General features: G+C 39.5%; 1 protein-coding gene across 3 annotated transcripts in view; it reads right to left on the reverse strand.

Annotated features, from left to right (window-relative positions):
• Nucleotides 1–445: 445 nt before the first annotated feature.
• ADGRG6 (adhesion G protein-coupled receptor G6) overlaps nucleotides 446–17,943 on the reverse strand; it is a 101,384-nt gene continuing 83,886 nt past the window's right edge. For 2 of the 3 annotated variants that reach the window (XM_028723567.2, XM_028723568.2), the window contains 5 exons: nucleotides 17,287–17,401; nucleotides 15,825–16,108; nucleotides 12,990–13,091; nucleotides 10,057–10,209; nucleotides 446–3,097 (listed from right to left, as the gene is read on the reverse strand). In XM_028723567.2, the coding sequence (XP_028579400.1) occupies nucleotides 2,919–3,097; nucleotides 10,057–10,209; nucleotides 12,990–13,091; nucleotides 15,825–16,108; nucleotides 17,287–17,401 (833 nt within the window). In that variant the 3' untranslated portion in view covers nucleotides 446–2,918. Of the gene's footprint in view, nucleotides 3,098–6,732; nucleotides 6,780–10,056; nucleotides 10,210–12,989; nucleotides 13,092–15,824; nucleotides 16,109–17,286; nucleotides 17,402–17,943 lie in introns of all 3 variants that reach the window. The other variant, XM_077925938.1, reaches the window with a different exon arrangement.

The following is a 17,943-nucleotide window of genomic DNA, read 5'->3' on the forward strand; positions in this document are numbered from 1 at the left end:
TGTCTCACTCATAGTGGGGCAATCTGTGTCCTGCTTTTATCTAATGTACAGATAGTATGAGCCCATTCTGAAAGGTATATACTCTAATGAAACATAGTTCAGTATCAGTAATACTTTCATTACTAAGAACTACCACTGCAGTGATGTCAGAATCCCACAGCTTGCAGGGGAAAATCTGTAGTTCCATCTTCAAATCTAAATGCTAATGAAACTGTGCATGCTCAGAGTATTACATTTTCCAGCTCTGATTTTTTTAAAAAGAAACAAATGCTTGTTTCATAGATCTTATGTCATTATGCATTGTGCTTTTCTCCATCTCACTGTTACACGAATGCTAATAAAGAAATAAACGTCCATTACTCAAGATTAATAGGTAAAATAGGTTATTCCCCAGAGTTTTATGGAACAATTTCTCTGCTCAGTTGCAAAGAAACAAAGCCACTCACAGCTTTAAAAATTTTTTAATTATTTGGAGTACTAACAAATGGAATGCTTTAAAAAGTATTTCTGCTTTTGGCCAGACTTTAAATCCACCTCACTAGTGCTTAATGACTAGTATTTGAAGTTACACCACTGCTTCCCTCAAACTGCTAGCAATATCATACACAATATACTTTTCATGTAGAAAATATAATACATATATATGCATATTTGAGATGATTTTTTTCCTCCCTCTCTTGTGAAAAGATGCATTTAACAGTTGCATATAATCACAGACAAAGCCAGTATGCAGCTAACACTATGCTGACATATTTTAAAACCTCAAAAATAAATAATTATATACAAGAGAGGTGGTGCTTTGTCAACAAGATAAACAAAGATTTACAATGGAAAAAAACAACAGTATTTGAAAATGTATAAGTGAAATAAGACAGTTTAAGATTACTACATGGTAGTAAAAGCAAAGGATATGCTTAATTTAGTGAAAATATAGGCAAACCATACATTAATCTGTTGGTCAGACAATACCTAGGACTCAGGAAAATTCTACTTTTTCATCTTATTGAACTAGGGTATTTTATTAATTTTAATTCACAAGCATTGCTATTCTCTTATTTTTCCCTTTAAAAACAATTATCTAAAAGAAATCTCACACTAAAGCTACTTTCTGGAAGCCATTAAGAAAGGGAGATAATCATATACAAATTTGGCCAATGCTCAGATACAAATTGTTCTTCTCTATGGAGAAGCCATTCAACACTATTAGATTATTGTCATCAGGAATTATTTCGTTCACATTTTGAGGTGAAACACTTGTCTTAGCTGTTTAATTCTAAATAGGACCTAAGCAGTTTCCAATTCAAGTGACTTCCGTGTAACAAAATTCTAATTCTTAAATATATGTGATGCAGTAGAAAAGTGTTGTAATTAACCATACAATATTTGAAATGATATTAAGGGTAAGCACTCAAATTGCTGTTGTACTCCATACCTAGGAATAATAGCAGCATATAATATGAGGGGAAATCTATGATTGGCCACTTGGAGGAACTGCGATCCTATACAAACTTACCTGAAGTGAGTCAAACTGTACTGGTGCTGAACAGTGATAACATTGGGGTTTGGGGGGTTTCCCTCTAATTTTTGTTGCATTTGGCTAGTTCCTTTTTTTAACCCCAAATTTTATCGAAATGATAAATGTAATGTATATATTTACAGTGAATATTACTAGATAATTTCCAAGAATTAAGCATACTGATTCCAGTGGATCTAAGCATGATTGTTACAGCCATGAGTTGTAATTCAAAGCACTTTATAAAAACGTGGGGAAGTAAAAATGTGAATGGTAGTGTTGATCAGGAAGATGGTTTGAGTGCTTTGGTGGAAGGAAATAATGAAATAAAAAACATGAATGAGATCACCTCAACTGTGTTGGTGGATTGATACACCTTAGTGCACACAAAGTATGCTCATGTGCAATCCATCTTTTACATTCCATGTGAATATGAGTAAAATGTGTAAATGTGAACAGATTAACAACTGTATGTTCCAATACTCTGCTGTGCACAGAGAGTTGCCCTATCTCTACAGCTCTATTACTTCAGTAGGCCATGGGATAGCGCTGAGGTTCTCTTAATGTTGGAATCATTTGGGAAAGTGTCCATTCATTTTCCAACCAGGAGTTCTCATGTATATAAGGAGCTCGTAGATTAAGGCAAACTATGTGAAAATGTTACATTTTCATCCACTGTAGTAACAATAAAAATTTACATTTAGTGTTCTGCATGGTATGCAAACCTTCTCATTTGATAATAGATTAGGAAAGGTCATCTATTGTTGGACCAAATTCCTTTTGGTCCAGGACTATGCAAACTTTCAAGTTAGCAAAATTCTTCATTAAGCACCTCTAAAGGCAAAGAAGCACTTCCCCACTTTTGCCATTCACAAAGCTATAAATATGGCCCAGACTTTGCAAGCAAGATTCAGGGTATCTTATCTGAATAGTTTGGCCTTGTGCCTTTAGGCACAAGCATTCATTAATTCACCAATAACAGGCTTTCTCGTAGGGAAAAGATCTCTAGAACACGATGCACTGAACACCCGAGAAGGAATTAAAAATATATATCTATATTCCGTTTAAATAAAGGCAAATTTTAAAAGTCACGAATTTGGGGGTTTTAGGGTGGTCTTAATTTTTGCAAAGATACAGATGGAGTAACATATAACTAATACGCCACTGGGGAAAGACAGAAGTTTGACAAATGTCCTGATGCAGAAGTGTCAGCGTGACTATTGTGTAAGTGAAGATATTATTCAGATGATGTCTTTCCTAAATGAGGACAACTGTTTTTTCCGCTGAAGTTGGTAGACAAACAATAACTGGTTAAAGACTTTGGTATTTTTTCCTCGTTCTGTAATCAAGTCCTTATTCATTCTTAAGCTTCATGCTTTTTGTTGAATTTTGTTGTTCCAGAAATTCAGAACTTTGTGCTGTGGCTCAAGGAGTCTGACATGATGATGTTTTTGTAGAAGTTGTCTGAGTGAGTACTGTAGTATCCCTTCACTTTGTCAATAACCTGATGAACCGGGATGATTGATGTCTGCTCTGTGTCCACTTGGACATATTTTGGCGAATGCTTGTCAAGAAAAACATTGTCTAACAAAAAGGAAGAGAATCCATTAGTCAGTAATGTTATTTTCTAACTGCATAGTTATCCACCCACAGGCAATCCCTTAGTATGAACAGTCATAGATACATTTAACTTCTATATTTTTATTTCCTAAGAAATGTTCTGAATAATATGCCTTTGTGTAATTTATATTGTAGTATGAATTCACTTCTGTTGTTCATTTTCCACAGCTGGAAAACTAGCTTGAATTTTCAGTTGAACCTAGTTCTTTATTATTTCTGTGCTGATTTATACATGATCTCAGCTTTAATATGAGTGTTGCACTAAATATCCTCCAGTGAACATTTAAGGTACAAAAATGAGGGTAAGGGGAGGATTCAGGGACCAATACGCTTTTCCTTCTTTTTCACACCTGCTAACTAGCATTTGCTTCTAGGTGCTTCCACACTCGACATTTAGTGTGGAATTACCATGCTTCAATCACTCACTTTTTACAGAGCATCTACACAAAGCAGCCATCCAGTCACTATCATCCTGCGATTTTTTGTCTTTTCTCAGACCTCAGAAAATCTCAACATTTTTCAAAATAATTGCAAAGTAGCTTCATCTCCATAGGAGCAGATGCACTTGGTGCTACTCTTTTTTCCGGTGTAGGGTTTTGACATGCACAGCGATGTATCAGATACTGTAGATGAACCTCTCACAATTCAACTCGTATTTACTATAACCTTTGCAGTGTGTGGCATTTTATCACTCTGTTTGCTATAACACTATCATGCATACTAATCATGGTGGTGACTGGAAGGTTTTGTTGTTGTTTTGAGTATTTTAACACTCTTGAAGTAATGTTTTCAAAATTATACCCAGGAAATTTTTTTTAGCAATAATTTAAAACTAGATTAAGCAAAATAAGAGCTAAAAAGGTACCTACTACAAAGGCTGCAGTGAATGTGCACTGAACTTCAAATGGCATCTGAGGTAATCTGCACCTCCTGTTTCTCCACCTACAGCAGCCATGTCATGCGCACTGGTGTGTTCGGAACAGTAGGATGTTCACATACAAGAAGTGCAACATTCCTGGGAGTGTGGCAAGTCAATTGCAATTCCAAGTGTAGCTTACTACAGAAGTGATTGGGTAGTGCCAGGAGTGACTCACATGGACACAGCTACCCTCTCAGCTTCTACTTCAGCCCAATTCCCCCCTCTTCTTGCTCCTGGAATTGTGATCCCAGCCAGCTGGGGCTTACGTTGTTAATGCAGTGATGCCACATAATTTAAATTGGAACGGAGGGATAATCCTTGTTTTCTGTTCCTTTGTGAATGCAGACTGCGCATCGCCACTGAAATGAATTCCAGCCTCTTCAGCTGCTCTGTGGACATGTACTGCCTGCAGGTTTACAGGTGAGGATGCATCTGCCACTGAAAATTGTAGCCCAGTGTGAAAGTTCACTGCTGCAATTTGCAGCATCGTATATCTTGTGTTGTTACATTGTGATTATGTGTGTTATTGTAATCTATGCATTAGTAGGTGTCAGTGAAAAGCACACATCATGACTCAGAGACACCAACATCTAAAAAAGAGGTGCTTATGTCATAACATCATCACTAGGGATTCTTACGGAATTTGATACAGGTACTTGCAGATTCTGACAGGAATCAAACTGATCCTGCACCATCCAGAATAAAGAGTGGATCAGAACTTAGTTTTCCACTGGCCTCTGTGCTTCCTGAATGTTCTGACACAGTCGTCAATTAAAAAATGCATCAAAATGCTTTTAACATGTTTGAGGGAATTTAAATGCACATTTTTACATCTATTTCATTTAAATTGAAGATTAAAGCGACAGAATAAAATTATGGGTGAAAAGATGCAGAACTGATTCAGACCAGGAACAGACTGATTTATCCACCCTAAGTCGTGACAATCATGATAAATGATATTGTGTGTTATTGAGAGGAAGGGAGAATATTGGATGCCATTTTTAGGCAGCAAGCACAGTGTCTCCCTTTCTATGGCTTTAACAGGCAAACTGCTTTGAGGATTTAATACAACCAAGCAGTATATAAATGCTGCAAATAAACTAAATAAACATTTTAAATAAATAAATAAATGGTTGTTAATCTTGTTATTCCATCATAATCAGTATCATCCTGAGTTTGTACTGAATAAATCACTTCCAACCACTTAAGCTTGTACATACTCTAGAACAATATTTTTATGATTCAGACATTAACAGCAGGCTAAAAATTATGCTGGTAAAGCTTTGCTGGGCTGAATTTGACCATTAGGTGGAGCTCAAGCAATGAGCAATCATTTCCATAGTTTGGAGCATATTATATTTATGAACAATTAGCAAATAAGACCAAACTGTAATTACTTTATATGACCTAGCATAAGGCTTTTGAAACAGTTGCTATTTTTTTTTTTTTACTATTAACAGCTCTTGAAACAATTTCTTCATGAAAAATGTTATCAGACCGTATATTGACAAGAAAACACTTTCAGTTATGCTTGCTATGACAAGCAATACTGTAGATGAGGCAAACCAGTCACTAGATATAAAACGAAAGGTAAAAGCAGTTCTCAAAAGAATGTATGATGATCCCGAATTATAATGAAGGGAGTTTAAGACAGGAATTACTTTGATCTGGAAGTGAAGAAAAATAGGTTGCAAAGATTTTTTTTTAATCTCATAGAAAGAAGAACAAGCATGCCACAGCATATCAGAGTGAATTTTTTTTTTAAAGCAGGCAAGTATGTTCAGTGATGCATAGCAGACAAACCTTTCCCCTCTGCAAACATTCAAATAGTGCTAGGTCTCCTAGCTTATGATTTGATCTGAGTTTCTCTCTATTGCTTTTGAAAAGGCTTGAGGATGACATTTCATTTCACATTATTTGTGTTTGTTATATACCACACATGTATGTTTAATAAACAAACATATTTAACTATGTGAGCATAAAGACACTCTATTTGTACCTAGAGCATCTCTTAATATTTAACTGCTGAACCATGATCCATATGGAACTTTTAAAATCATTTTATTATTATGTATCCTAATCAATACCTGTTGAACCTACTAAAACACAACAATTTAACCAAGTAAATTATAAACAAAAATTGGTTCAGTTAACTGAAAACTTGAAAATGGATAGAAAAAAACTCAGTACTAGATAATACAATAGAGTAATTTCTTTTTCAATTACATGTATGTGTTTAATAGTACCTTTTTCTCTTGGCTTCCATAACCTACTAAAATATGTATTTTGAGTTTTAAAAAACCTGTAGCAGAACTTTCTGAGAAAAGAATCTGTGTAGTGTGACGTACCATTTTGGCACAAATATAAAAGTCATCAGCTGTGTTGTTTCTTACAGAAAACATATGGAATATAAAACAGTATTGCACCTGATTTCAGCCACCTGGTAAGTATATTTACATTTACAAGCAGATTTACATTTGATAGCTAACCAGTATGTGAAGAGTTCTTGTGTTGTGAATCACTGGCAATCAGAATTAATGACAGAAGAAGGTGCATAATTTAAAATGAAGCAGTATGTATGATTAGCAAGTCTTTTGTGCCATGAGTTGGAACTTCATGCAAGTGTCCTCACACCAGCTTTTGAAAATCATGCATTCAGCCAAAGTGATGCACACTGTACCTTGAATATTCCACCTCTGATGGAGAAATGTTCTTAGAAGACATTATCTATACCATAAACATATGAGTTTCGGAGTCAATTCCAGGGAACAATAACCAATATAAATAACTGCTGTGGAAATATACATCTACTATAACATTCATCAGAAATCAAAGATGAGCTTAAAGCGCTAAACTGGACTGCTGCACAAAGAGGCAATAACTAGGTTCAGATGGGATGAATAAATATAAGAACAAACAGCAAATTACAAAAGCAACACATAAAATGAAACATAATACATTAAGCGTTAATGGGACCCCTGACTGTTAAGTCCAGTCGCGGATGACTCTGGGGTTGCGGCGCTCATCTCGCTTTACTGGCCGAGGGAGCTTCCGGGTACAGCTTCCGGGTCCTGTGGCCAGCATGACTAAGCCGCTTCTGGCGAACCAGAGCAGCGCACGGAAACGCCGTTTACCTTCCCGCCGGAGCGGTACCTACCGTATTTTTCGCACCATAGGACGCACTTTTTCCCTCCTAAAAAGAAAGGGAAAATGTGTGTGCGTCCTATGGAGTGAATGCAGGCTTTCGCTGAAGCCTGGAGAGTGAGAGGGGTCGGTGCGCACCGACCCCTCTCGCTCTCCAGGCTTCAGGAAGCTATCCGCTAGCCGTGGGAGACCCAGCTCTCCCACAGCTAGCGGAGCGCTGCATTAATCCCGAAGCTTGGGGCGTGCGGAGCACAGCGCGCCCCAAGCTTCTGGGTGCCGGCAAGGTCTCGCTAGCCCTGGGAGAGCCCCGCGACGTTGCGGGGCTCTCCCAGGGCTAGCGAAGCGCCGCGCTAATCCCGAAGCTTGGGGCGTGCGGAGCTCAGCGCGCCCCAAGCTTCTGGGTGCCGGCAAGGTCTCGCTAGCCCTGGGAGAGCCCCGCGACGTCGCGGGGCTCTCCCAGGGCTAGTGAAGCGCCGTGCTAATCCCGAAGCTTGGGGCGTGCGGAGCTCAGCGCGCCCCAAGCTTCTGGGCGCCAGCAAGGGCTAGCGGAGACCTTGCCGGCGCCCAGAAGCTTGGGGCGCGCTGAGCTCCGCACGCCCCAAGCTTCGGGATTAGCGCTCCGCTAGCCGTGTCTAGGCTGCGGATAGCAGCCTGCTTCCCGGAGCGCCGGGCGCCCTGAAAGCAGAGCTCCAGGCGCTTCGGGGACACATCCGCAGCGTGGGGAGCCTTGCAGGAGTTCCCCACAGGGCTCCCCACGCTGCGGATAGCAGCCTGCCGCCCGGCGGGTGGGGCGCCCTGAAGCAGAGCGCCCCGCGCGCCAGGCAGACATCAGCCAGCCCCACAAGCTCGGGGGACAGCAGGGAGGCGCAGCGCCACTATCCCGCTGTTCCTCGACCTGGTTCGGTTTCCCTGACCTGCTTTTGGGGGGGAAATAAAGGGGAAATTTTTTTCCTTTATTTCCCCCCAAAAAAACTAGGTGCGTCCTATGGTCCGGTGCGTCCAATCGTGCGAAAAATACGGTATTTATCTACTTGCACTTTGACATGCTTTCGAACTGCTAGGTTGGCAGGAGCAGGGACCGAGCAACTGGAGCTCACCCCGTCGTGGGGATTTGAACCACCAACCTTCTGATCGGCAAGCCCTAGGCTCTGTGGTTTAGACCACAGCGCCACTGCGTTGCCCACAGAAAGTGTGACTAACTTGTGTAGCTCCAACTCCCATCAGTCACAGTCAACATGGTTAATGGTCAGGAATGATGGGAGTTGGGAGTCCAGCAACATCAGGAAGGCCAAAGGTTAGACACTCTGGCCTACTGCCTAGTCAAAGAAAAATCCAACACATGATTTAGTATATTGTGCCTAGGAGCTTTAGATTCATGATAATCCATAGATAAGACAGATATGGTGATTCTTAAATGATAAACATGGTTTTAAACAAACCACCACTATGTGGTAATATGTCAATGATTGTGGCTTTTGCACTCTGGCAGAGAAAGCTCTAATGAGCTCTGTAACAAAATAACATCTCATATATTAAACACAAAGTGATAAGCAAGAAAGTAAAAGGAGCAATTAGTAATGCTCCACTGAAGAAACCATTGACACCACATCTTGTTTTGTTTTAGTTAAGCCTCAGTTCTTGGAAACCTTAAAGGTAAATAACATAATTAGTACCAAAAAGGCCTGGGTGGTCTCATCTTTGCACACTTCAATTGAGCTAGACTGCATCAGAGGTACTTTAGTTACAAAGGAAGAGACCAGCAGTGTGAAGAACACCGGCTAAAATTTAATGGAAGGCAAGAGGATACTCGTAGGTTTCCCACATTACTTTCAGAAATCAATTCCTCTTCAGCGGGGTGTCACTCCCAGCCCTGGCACTTAATTTTCTGCTTTAGGCAGAATTTAGCTGCAAAAAAACTATATTGCAATATGCTATCTTACAAATAATACCTAGAATATTTAACATACTTGTATCCAAGTACCCTGTAAATACTATCTAGCATTCTACTTCTATGCGGCTTACTATTCATGCTATTCAACTTGCCAGGAAAGTGCTTGTTACGGGGAGTCAGAGCTGATGCATATACAAATGCCAGACTGCCTTTATGCCATTACCCTGATGTGAAAATAGGTGGAAAGACCTTTGTGTGGAAAGCCTTGACATACTGGCACATTATGATTTTTTAAACCAACTTTTTGTATAGGGAGCATGAAATCAAATTGTTCCAGGAGAAAGGGACTTTTCTGCAATGGCTCCCTGCTTGTGGCTCCCAGGGAGGCTCACCTGGTGCCTTTGTTACACATCTTTAGGCAGCAGGCACAAAAACATTCCCCTTTTGGCTAATTACAAAAATCTATGGCCCATTAAACTGTAGGAGGGGTAATTTCTTTTGTCTGTTACCGTGTTGTGTTTTTTATGTTGTAAACTGGCCTGCGATCCTTGGATGAAGGAAGACACAGAAATGTAATAAAGAATAATAAAAAATGATAAAAAGAGGACTTTGCAGAGGCCCGTACAGCAAAAAGAGGCCTGTGCAGCATCTGTGGCCCCAGAGTTCTTGAAAGATATGGTCCATGGACTGCTTATACAGATAGTTCTCGGAAAGATTTAGGTGGATGCCTGCAATTTCTGACACATGTGAGTAAATGAACAATGTGGGCTGGCAAAGGCTACCACTGGGGTGGGAACTGTCCCAATCTGAGGCAATTTTTTCTTTCCTTTGCAGCCCCAGCCGACATCCTACATTGTTCAAGAGGGCTATCTTATCTAAGGCTCCATGCCAAATTAAATCAAATGATCATAGGATCTCAGGATGAATTGCTGCAGTTTAAAGACTTACATTTCTTTTTACATGACTCACCAGAATGGCTGCTCCTTTGAAGGTACGTATTGGATGTAGATTTTGATTTAGAAGTCAGGTAAGTTGAGTTAGAACCAATGGAACTGGAAGATAAGGACTTCCCCAGATTGTCGGAGCTCTTCTTAATTATATTAGTTGCTGTTTTACTCCAGTCTGAAATGAAATGAGGAAATGTAAGCTGTCTGTAACAGTATTTCAACTTAAAATAATTCAGGCCCTATAGATAAAGAAAGCACCAGTCACTTTCACTTCTTCCTTGTGTGCTTATTTTTAGCATGCAAAGTAGGAACTCATGCATCTCCCATGGGATGAGATGTAGAACTTCCACCTGTGTGGGGATATGCCCAAGACCTAGCCTTGCACATTACACTGGACGCATGAGTGGCCTCTACTTACCCTATCATCACTTGTATAATGCCACTAATACAACATACCATAATACAACACCCTGCGAAACTTACATACTGTTGCACATCACCCCAACCTCAGAGTGGTGCAAGACTCAAGGGGTTCCAAGCACTTGCTAGGGTTTGTGCTTCAGCACAGCACAGACTGTGGTGTCTTTATGATATTTGGTTTATGTGTATATATGTGTAAATAACATATATACAACCTCAGTCTATGATGTAGGGCTTCACAGCATCCCAAGAGGGTTTTACTTCTCCCATAGATGCAGCCTTGGATTTCAGCAGACATCCAACATTGTGCCCTGCCTGCTGTTTTACTGCTCCGGTCACATTACTCCTACCTCTAACCTCTCTAAACTCTGGCTTTATCTGTTGAGGGAGAAAGGCCTCACCTATTTGCCGTCTCACACCGAGCCCCTTTTGATCCTTTGTTTTCTTAATGACTCATCAACCACGCTATCATCTCAACACAGAATCTTGACCTAGCTTAATTAGCTTTCACACTCACTGATTCCAGGGGACTAGAAGTGTCTAGCACACAGCTTTATACACATGGGTCTGGCACCAAGAAACTAACACTAACTGTGTCCAGAAATTTAGGATGCCTGACTTCCAGAAACTCATAACATTACTAATATAATACACTGGCAAAGTTTACTCTACTGCAGGATAATAAAATCAGAGCTTTATGAAAAATAATGGAGGGAAAGGGAGCAATGCCAAAAGATCAAAGGAAGCAAAGAATAGTTATGGAACAACCTGTCCAGGCTATCTCCCCTGGCACCATCACTATGGTCTTTTTCAGCATCAGGTCAATGCCTTGTTATTTACCCAGACCTTTAAAAAAATTGTGCTTCAATCTGAGACTCTCAAACTTATGATTCATGGTTTATTGTATACCTGCCAGAGAAACCAATTTAAATGCTGCTTTTATTAATATAGTACTTTATTCTTTTAATTTTTGTGAGTGTGTGTTACTGGGCAGCTAAGTAAGTGAACAAGTAAAGAAATAAATGTGGCAAAGCCTCAAAAAGGTGCTGAAAGATAAATCTTGGTGAACAGTAATAATCTTAATGGGAGAAAAATGTCCAACAAGTTTTAGCTGATAGGAAAACCTTAAATGGGAAAAGGCTGTTGTTCTCAGTACAACATCTTTCTGCCTCTTCTATTCTTATTTTTATGAAAAAGAAGCCAAAGGCAAACACAAAGTCTCATAGTGAACTTAATAGTTGGGCGTATTTTACTGTTTATGATGAATATTTGTAGACTTCAACCAGATATGCGCATTCACTTTATAAGGACACTTTGTAGCCAATTTACATTTTCAACTCTTATTACACAAGGCCATACTAAAGGATATGGGGGATTTTTGTAAAAAAACAAAGAACTATTCCAAGATCCTTTATGTGTATCTGATTCATCAGCCACACTCTTTGTTTTGCCAGCATTCAAACATGCAAAAGAAGCTATTTAACTACACAAAAGCAAGTCCGAGAAAAATCTCCATCTGTCCCAAGATTCAATCAGGATATAAAGCATGAATGTTTCTCATTTTGGGCACAGTGGGCAGACTCAGGGTATTTAAACATTTCCAGTCTTGGGAACATAGCCACTGACTTCCCTGAATTGTATGAGGACACAAACAGCATATTCTAAGCCATGTGGTCAGTTTTTTGGAAGTCCAGGCCATATAGAAGAAGTGGCACAGATTCATGCAGAGCCTCCTGGTACTACTATTACAGTGGATCATTTTAACTTTTCTTATTCTTTAAAAAAATATAACCCATTCCAGGAATTATTTACGACGTAGTTCTAGTAGAACTGGGCTTAATTAAATCGCAAGCAGTGAAAGGATGACTACTGGACAAAAGGAGGAATTTCTGCATTTTCCATGCAATCACCCAATGAGAATATTGTTACAGGCTTAAAAGATAGACTCAGATTTAACCCAGTGACAATGAAGACAACATCAGCAAAGTGTCTGACCCTTTCAGCTTTCACTCTCTAACAATACCCAGAAAGATTACAATAAAAAAAAAAAAATCAGACTTATACGTTGTTTTAAGCTGTTTTCAGCATTGTGTTTTATGGTAGTAACCTGCCCTGGGATGTTATGGTGAAAGGCTGGTAATAAACAAACAAACAACCCATCATATACAGTGGTACCTCGGGTTACAGATGTAATGCTTCACGTTACAGACTCCGCTAACCCAGAAATAGTACCTCGGGTTAAGAACTTTGCTTCAGGATGAGAACAGAAATGGCGCGGTGGCAGCAGCAGGAGGCCCCATTAACTAAAGTGGTACTTCAGGTTAAGAACAGTTTCAGGTTAAGAATGGACCTCCAGAACGAATTAAGTTCTTAACCCAAGGTACCACTGTATACTGGGTAATTAGTCAATTGCCTCCACTCATGCTTCATGGAGTGAGGGTAACACAAATGCCTTGCTAGAGTTGAGTATCTCTATGTCTGGTCATTGCCAGCACGGGAGACCTCATGAAAAACCATTGTAAGCAGCTTATTTACCTGAGTTGTCTGCAAGCCTGAATCTACCGCAACAGAGATGCCGTCTCCACTGTTTCTGGACGTTTTCTTTCATGGCACAATGGAATATAAATATAAATAACCCTGAAATCAGAGTGAAAAGAATGAAATAATTTAATGCTCATAACAATTGTCAGATAGAGAAAGCAATTTACAGAGAATGATTTTCTGTTGTTGTTGTTTTGTTTTTTTGCTGTTGCAGGACACTACAAATAATTTCCCAATGCTTTACTGTATTTCTAAGAAATATGGCAGCATGAAGCTCTAGTTCTTATATATAGATGTTTGCTTCCTTTAGGTTCCTCCAACACATGGGCTAGGGTTTCAGAGTGAGCAGATTGGCTAATTAGGTCAAATGATGGGTACATTTCACAACAGCACATAATTAAAAAAATTAGCATCTTATTTTGTTCAGGATAACTTTATTCAGGATACCAACAGAGATAATGTCCTTTCTTATCTGAATTTCAAGTTTTAAACACTTGCATATTCTTTCTGTTATTTGTATATTATTGCTCGAGATAGTGGAAAATTTCAATAAATTATTGATTTTAAAAAATCTGCCACGTACTGCTGCAAAGGCATAGGTGGGCAACAACAAAGGTCCAAATGTAAGGTGTTTGCATACACAAGTCCTCATTTGGAGAAGCAGCAGAACTTGGAGACGTTGCAGACATCTTTGACGCCACTACAGATCTGAATTGAGAGCAACGGATCCAGTGGCTCTCACAGGGACTACAGCTTTTAACCTGTTGCATGAAGTGACTTTTTAAAGCTCTGGATGCTCACTTGGCTCACAAATGCCACCAGAGGAGAGATAATCTGTATACTCTTATGAAAAGCCTCTGCAAGAGACACATTTTGTAAAGAAATCCCTTCACCCTTATTAATTGCCAGGCTGTATCCCGCTGAGTCCTCTGGCTGGGAAGAAGCAGTATCTTGAGCTTCGCAGATTAGGTAGAAGCTGCTTGGCTGTAAATTATCAGCGGAGCCTGTTTCTGTCTCTTCTGCCATGGCAAATACCAGGCGTGGCTTAACCAGCTTTGTTTTGGTCAAAAGGAAAACTGCAATTTAGTGGCAAAAAGGCTCCTAATTTCTCTACGGGGCAGTGGAAGTAAAATTATCAGAATATATGTTTTATAAAGGGAAGATTAATATAATTTGATTTATCTTTGCATGCTAGCACTGAAAACAGAATATGGGAAGAAAAAACTGCATAATAAAAATAGGAAATGAAAAAGGATCGTATTGCTTACTTAATTTGAGGATGCCATGCCCCAACCTTACAAAACCCTAGAGTAAGATTTGTACAGTATTCAGACTGTTATGCAAGCATATTAATGAGTGTTTTCTAACAGGTATCTTACCTGTGCATTTATGAGAGAAACAGCCAAGATAACTCTTCTAAGCTAGTACCTAGTTAGGTTTGGACATACTAGCAAATACATTAGTACAATGTTAAAGACATACGGTGGTGTGCTAGCCTATTAGATATGCGTAGCAGCATAATTGTTTAAGAGTTGCATACCTATGATATAGTGGCATCTTTTAACAATATCACAGTATAAATGTCACTACTAAAAAAATATCAAGAATGAATAATTCCAGTTCTTGTTTACTTTAAGTCAGAGGTGTCCAAACTTTTTTCAAAGAGGGCCAGGTGTGATGAAGTGAAGGGACGTGAGGGCCGACCAAAGTTGTTAACATTTTTTAGGATTGAAGTTGTTGAGCTGTTTTCATGATTTTACCCTTACCCCAAAGTTGTTAAACTTTTTTTTTTAGGATTGAAGTTGTTGAGGTTTTTTTAGGATTGAAGTTGAAGGCTTTTTTTATAGGATTTTACCCCAGGATATAAACTGCTACAGGGGCTGGATTAAACTGACCGGTGGGCCGGATTAGGCCCCCGAAACGGACTTGGGGCATGCCTGCTTTAAGTCATTCTAACCAGCTGAATAACTAACTATTACACACTGCTAGGATGATCTGTTAAACTGGAAACATATTTCTCCCTAAGAGCATTGGATTCTTTGGGAAGGCTGTAAATGTTGAATTTGTTTTGGAGCTACCATTGGATTTCCAGTGTACATCCTCTAATAATTCTGTTGAGCTTTGGATTGGAACCCAGATTCCGTCACCCTTCTCCATAAACACTCCATGAGCACCTCCATTAAAGTCAAGCCTCTGGGTAGCTCTGATGAATAATTTTTGGCCTGTGGCTTTCTTTGAATGCAATATGTTTTGCAGATCAGTCTTTTTAGGAGGAAAAACTGCCTGATGCATAATAAAATGATGCATAATGTATGTAAACTCTTGTCTCAGATATCAGAATTGTTTCTGTGTGACAATAACGTTGATACTAAATATGGTACATATTCAAAACTGAATAAAAAGAAAAGAAACGACGTAGTGAAATCAGTTTCTTGGTTACACATGTTAGGGAACAAGCACAAGAAAGGCGAGCTCATACAATGGGGAGAGAACAGGAGAAAACAGTTGAAATATGGGATTTTGAAAATTATTTGCTTGAATAAATAACCTCCTCAGGAAGCTTAGTATTGGTTTCATGAGTAGACTAGAGATTGTGGTACCCCCTCAATCTCTCCCCTCCATCTAGGCAAGCAAGAGGAATTATCATATATACACATTCCAACTGGGCAAAGGCATTCAATAAGGGGATGTAGCAAGGCCAGTGGGGGACAGGGTCAGGGGAGCAGTGGTATGTGACCTAAGCAGTCAAACAGAGAGGGCTTTTTATATTTACCATCTCTAGGTTGCTCTTAATTTCATTTTGTTTTTGCCAAATAGAGCTCCACTTACCTTGCAAGGAGTTGAAAATACAGAAGAGGTACACGAAGGGCAGATATAATGGCCCCCAGGCAAAGAAAGCGAAGCCCCAGGTCATGCCTAGTAGGAAAGTCAAGCTAACCACACTACGGAGGTTCCTCAGAATCTCTTCCCGCATAGTCCGATTGCTTCGCTTTCCATTTCTCCCGCAGATTTGCATCATCACCACAACAAACATGGCAATGTTCATGAGAAACATGATTCCAAAGTAGCCAACGCAGGTCACATAAAACACACTAGTGTTCTTTATCCAGCAGCTGTAAAGAAATAAACTGTTGTTACGATACTGCTGTTACAAAACCAGTTGTCTATTTTACTTTTGTCACTATGGGCTGATCCATGCATTACTCATGTGGTGTGGTCACTGCTTCCTCATGGCTGGGTCCTCAGGTTGGTGGAGCTTTCAGAAGTAATCTCTTTATTCTGTATAAAGAATAAAGTGGTTTCTGTATGCAGATATGACTGCTACAGCATGAGACCCAACCACCTAGAAGCAGTGAGCACACTGCAGTGGCAACATGAATTGGACATGAGATGAAAAACAGCCTGTTCTGGACAGTTACACTGGAATGGTCAATCAAATTGTAAATAAAGGATCACACATTTTCTGATGGCTTGAAATTAGCCCAGTGAAATTCAGCATTACAGCTAAAATCACCTCCAGCTTCATTACAACATACATGGGAAATGTTAAGTGCTTCTCATGTGTTCAGTCTGTGCACATGAGAGCAAAAAGGTGCTGGGGGGAGTGTGTGTGTGTGCGTGCGCAACATTCCCATCCCCTCCACCTCTGACATTCACCAGAGTAGTACAGAAGCCTGAAGGGAACTTCTAAGCATCTGTTGATCTATAGGAGTTGTGTGTGTGTGTGTGTGCACGCACACTAAATTCAAGGTGGTCATATTAGTGTCTAAAGCCCTAAATGACTTAGGCCCCAAACATCATCTCTTGGGTGTTAAAATTGGCAGAGGAAGCCCTACTGGCAGTTCCACTGTCCTCAGAATTCAGGTTGGGGGCAAGTGGTGGCCTGAGAGAGGAAAACCTTTGTGGTAGCCACTAAGCTGCAGAGTTCCCTCCCCACAAAGGTATGTCTGGCACCTTCATTTTCGTTTTCTGCTGAAGACATAACCTTTTACCCTGGTCTTTATCACCTGCTATATAGAATATCTAAATATAGATATATTGTTCCACACTACTCTCTTGACTGTTATTTGTTTTAACTGATTTGAATATTGTATTTTTAAACTGTAAAGCACCATGGGACTCATGGTAAAGGGCAGATAAGAAATCTAATTAAATGCTGCTGCTGCATTGTTCTTTCATACTCCTAGAAGACAGCAGGGTAGTACATACATGGAGGTCTAAGCATGTATTGGATTCCTACATTGTACCAACTTTATGTAAAATGCTTACAAGTCATATACAAAATACTTACAAGTCATCTCCACCTTGCCCCTTACTATTTTTGCCATACAGATCTTTGTTGTAAATACTATTTGCATTTGTGTTTGTGACTGCTAGAACAATTATTATAACCACCGCAGGTAAGCCTGTAACAAAAGGAAACATAACAGTATAACTTTAAAGAATACAAGAACTGCCATACTAGGCCATAATACCAATTAAATTATATTTGTAATGATGTTTTATATCTCTGTTTATGCCCATTTAGAGCACTGTCAGCATTCAATGACGTATCTCAAAATTCAGGCAATCATCCAATTTCATACATTTATCATAACAGCAATGTTTTACTATAACAGCTTAATATGAACTCTAATTCACTAGCGGTAAGCAAAAGTCTACTAAAAGGTAATGCATCACTTAGCGATCATTGTAGTGTAGTACAAATCAATCTTAGTTAATTGTTTCTGTCCAACTTAGTACAATTGAATATGAGAGAATGAGCTAAATGAAATAATACTAAGGACCTAATTTTTATGCCATGCAGGTCCAATAGGTAGCTTCAGTGTGTTACTCTAATTACATGAGATACGGTGACTACTGTATGCAATTCACTAGAGAAAGACAAGTGCCTACCTAGGCAAATCTTTAAAATGTAGTACATTGGGAAACAGCCTTTACCCAAAGA

The sequence above is a fragment of the Podarcis muralis genome, chromosome 3 (genome assembly GCF_964188315.1).
Source record: "Podarcis muralis chromosome 3, rPodMur119.hap1.1, whole genome shotgun sequence".
Taxonomy (NCBI): Eukaryota; Metazoa; Chordata; class Lepidosauria; order Squamata; family Lacertidae; genus Podarcis; species Podarcis muralis.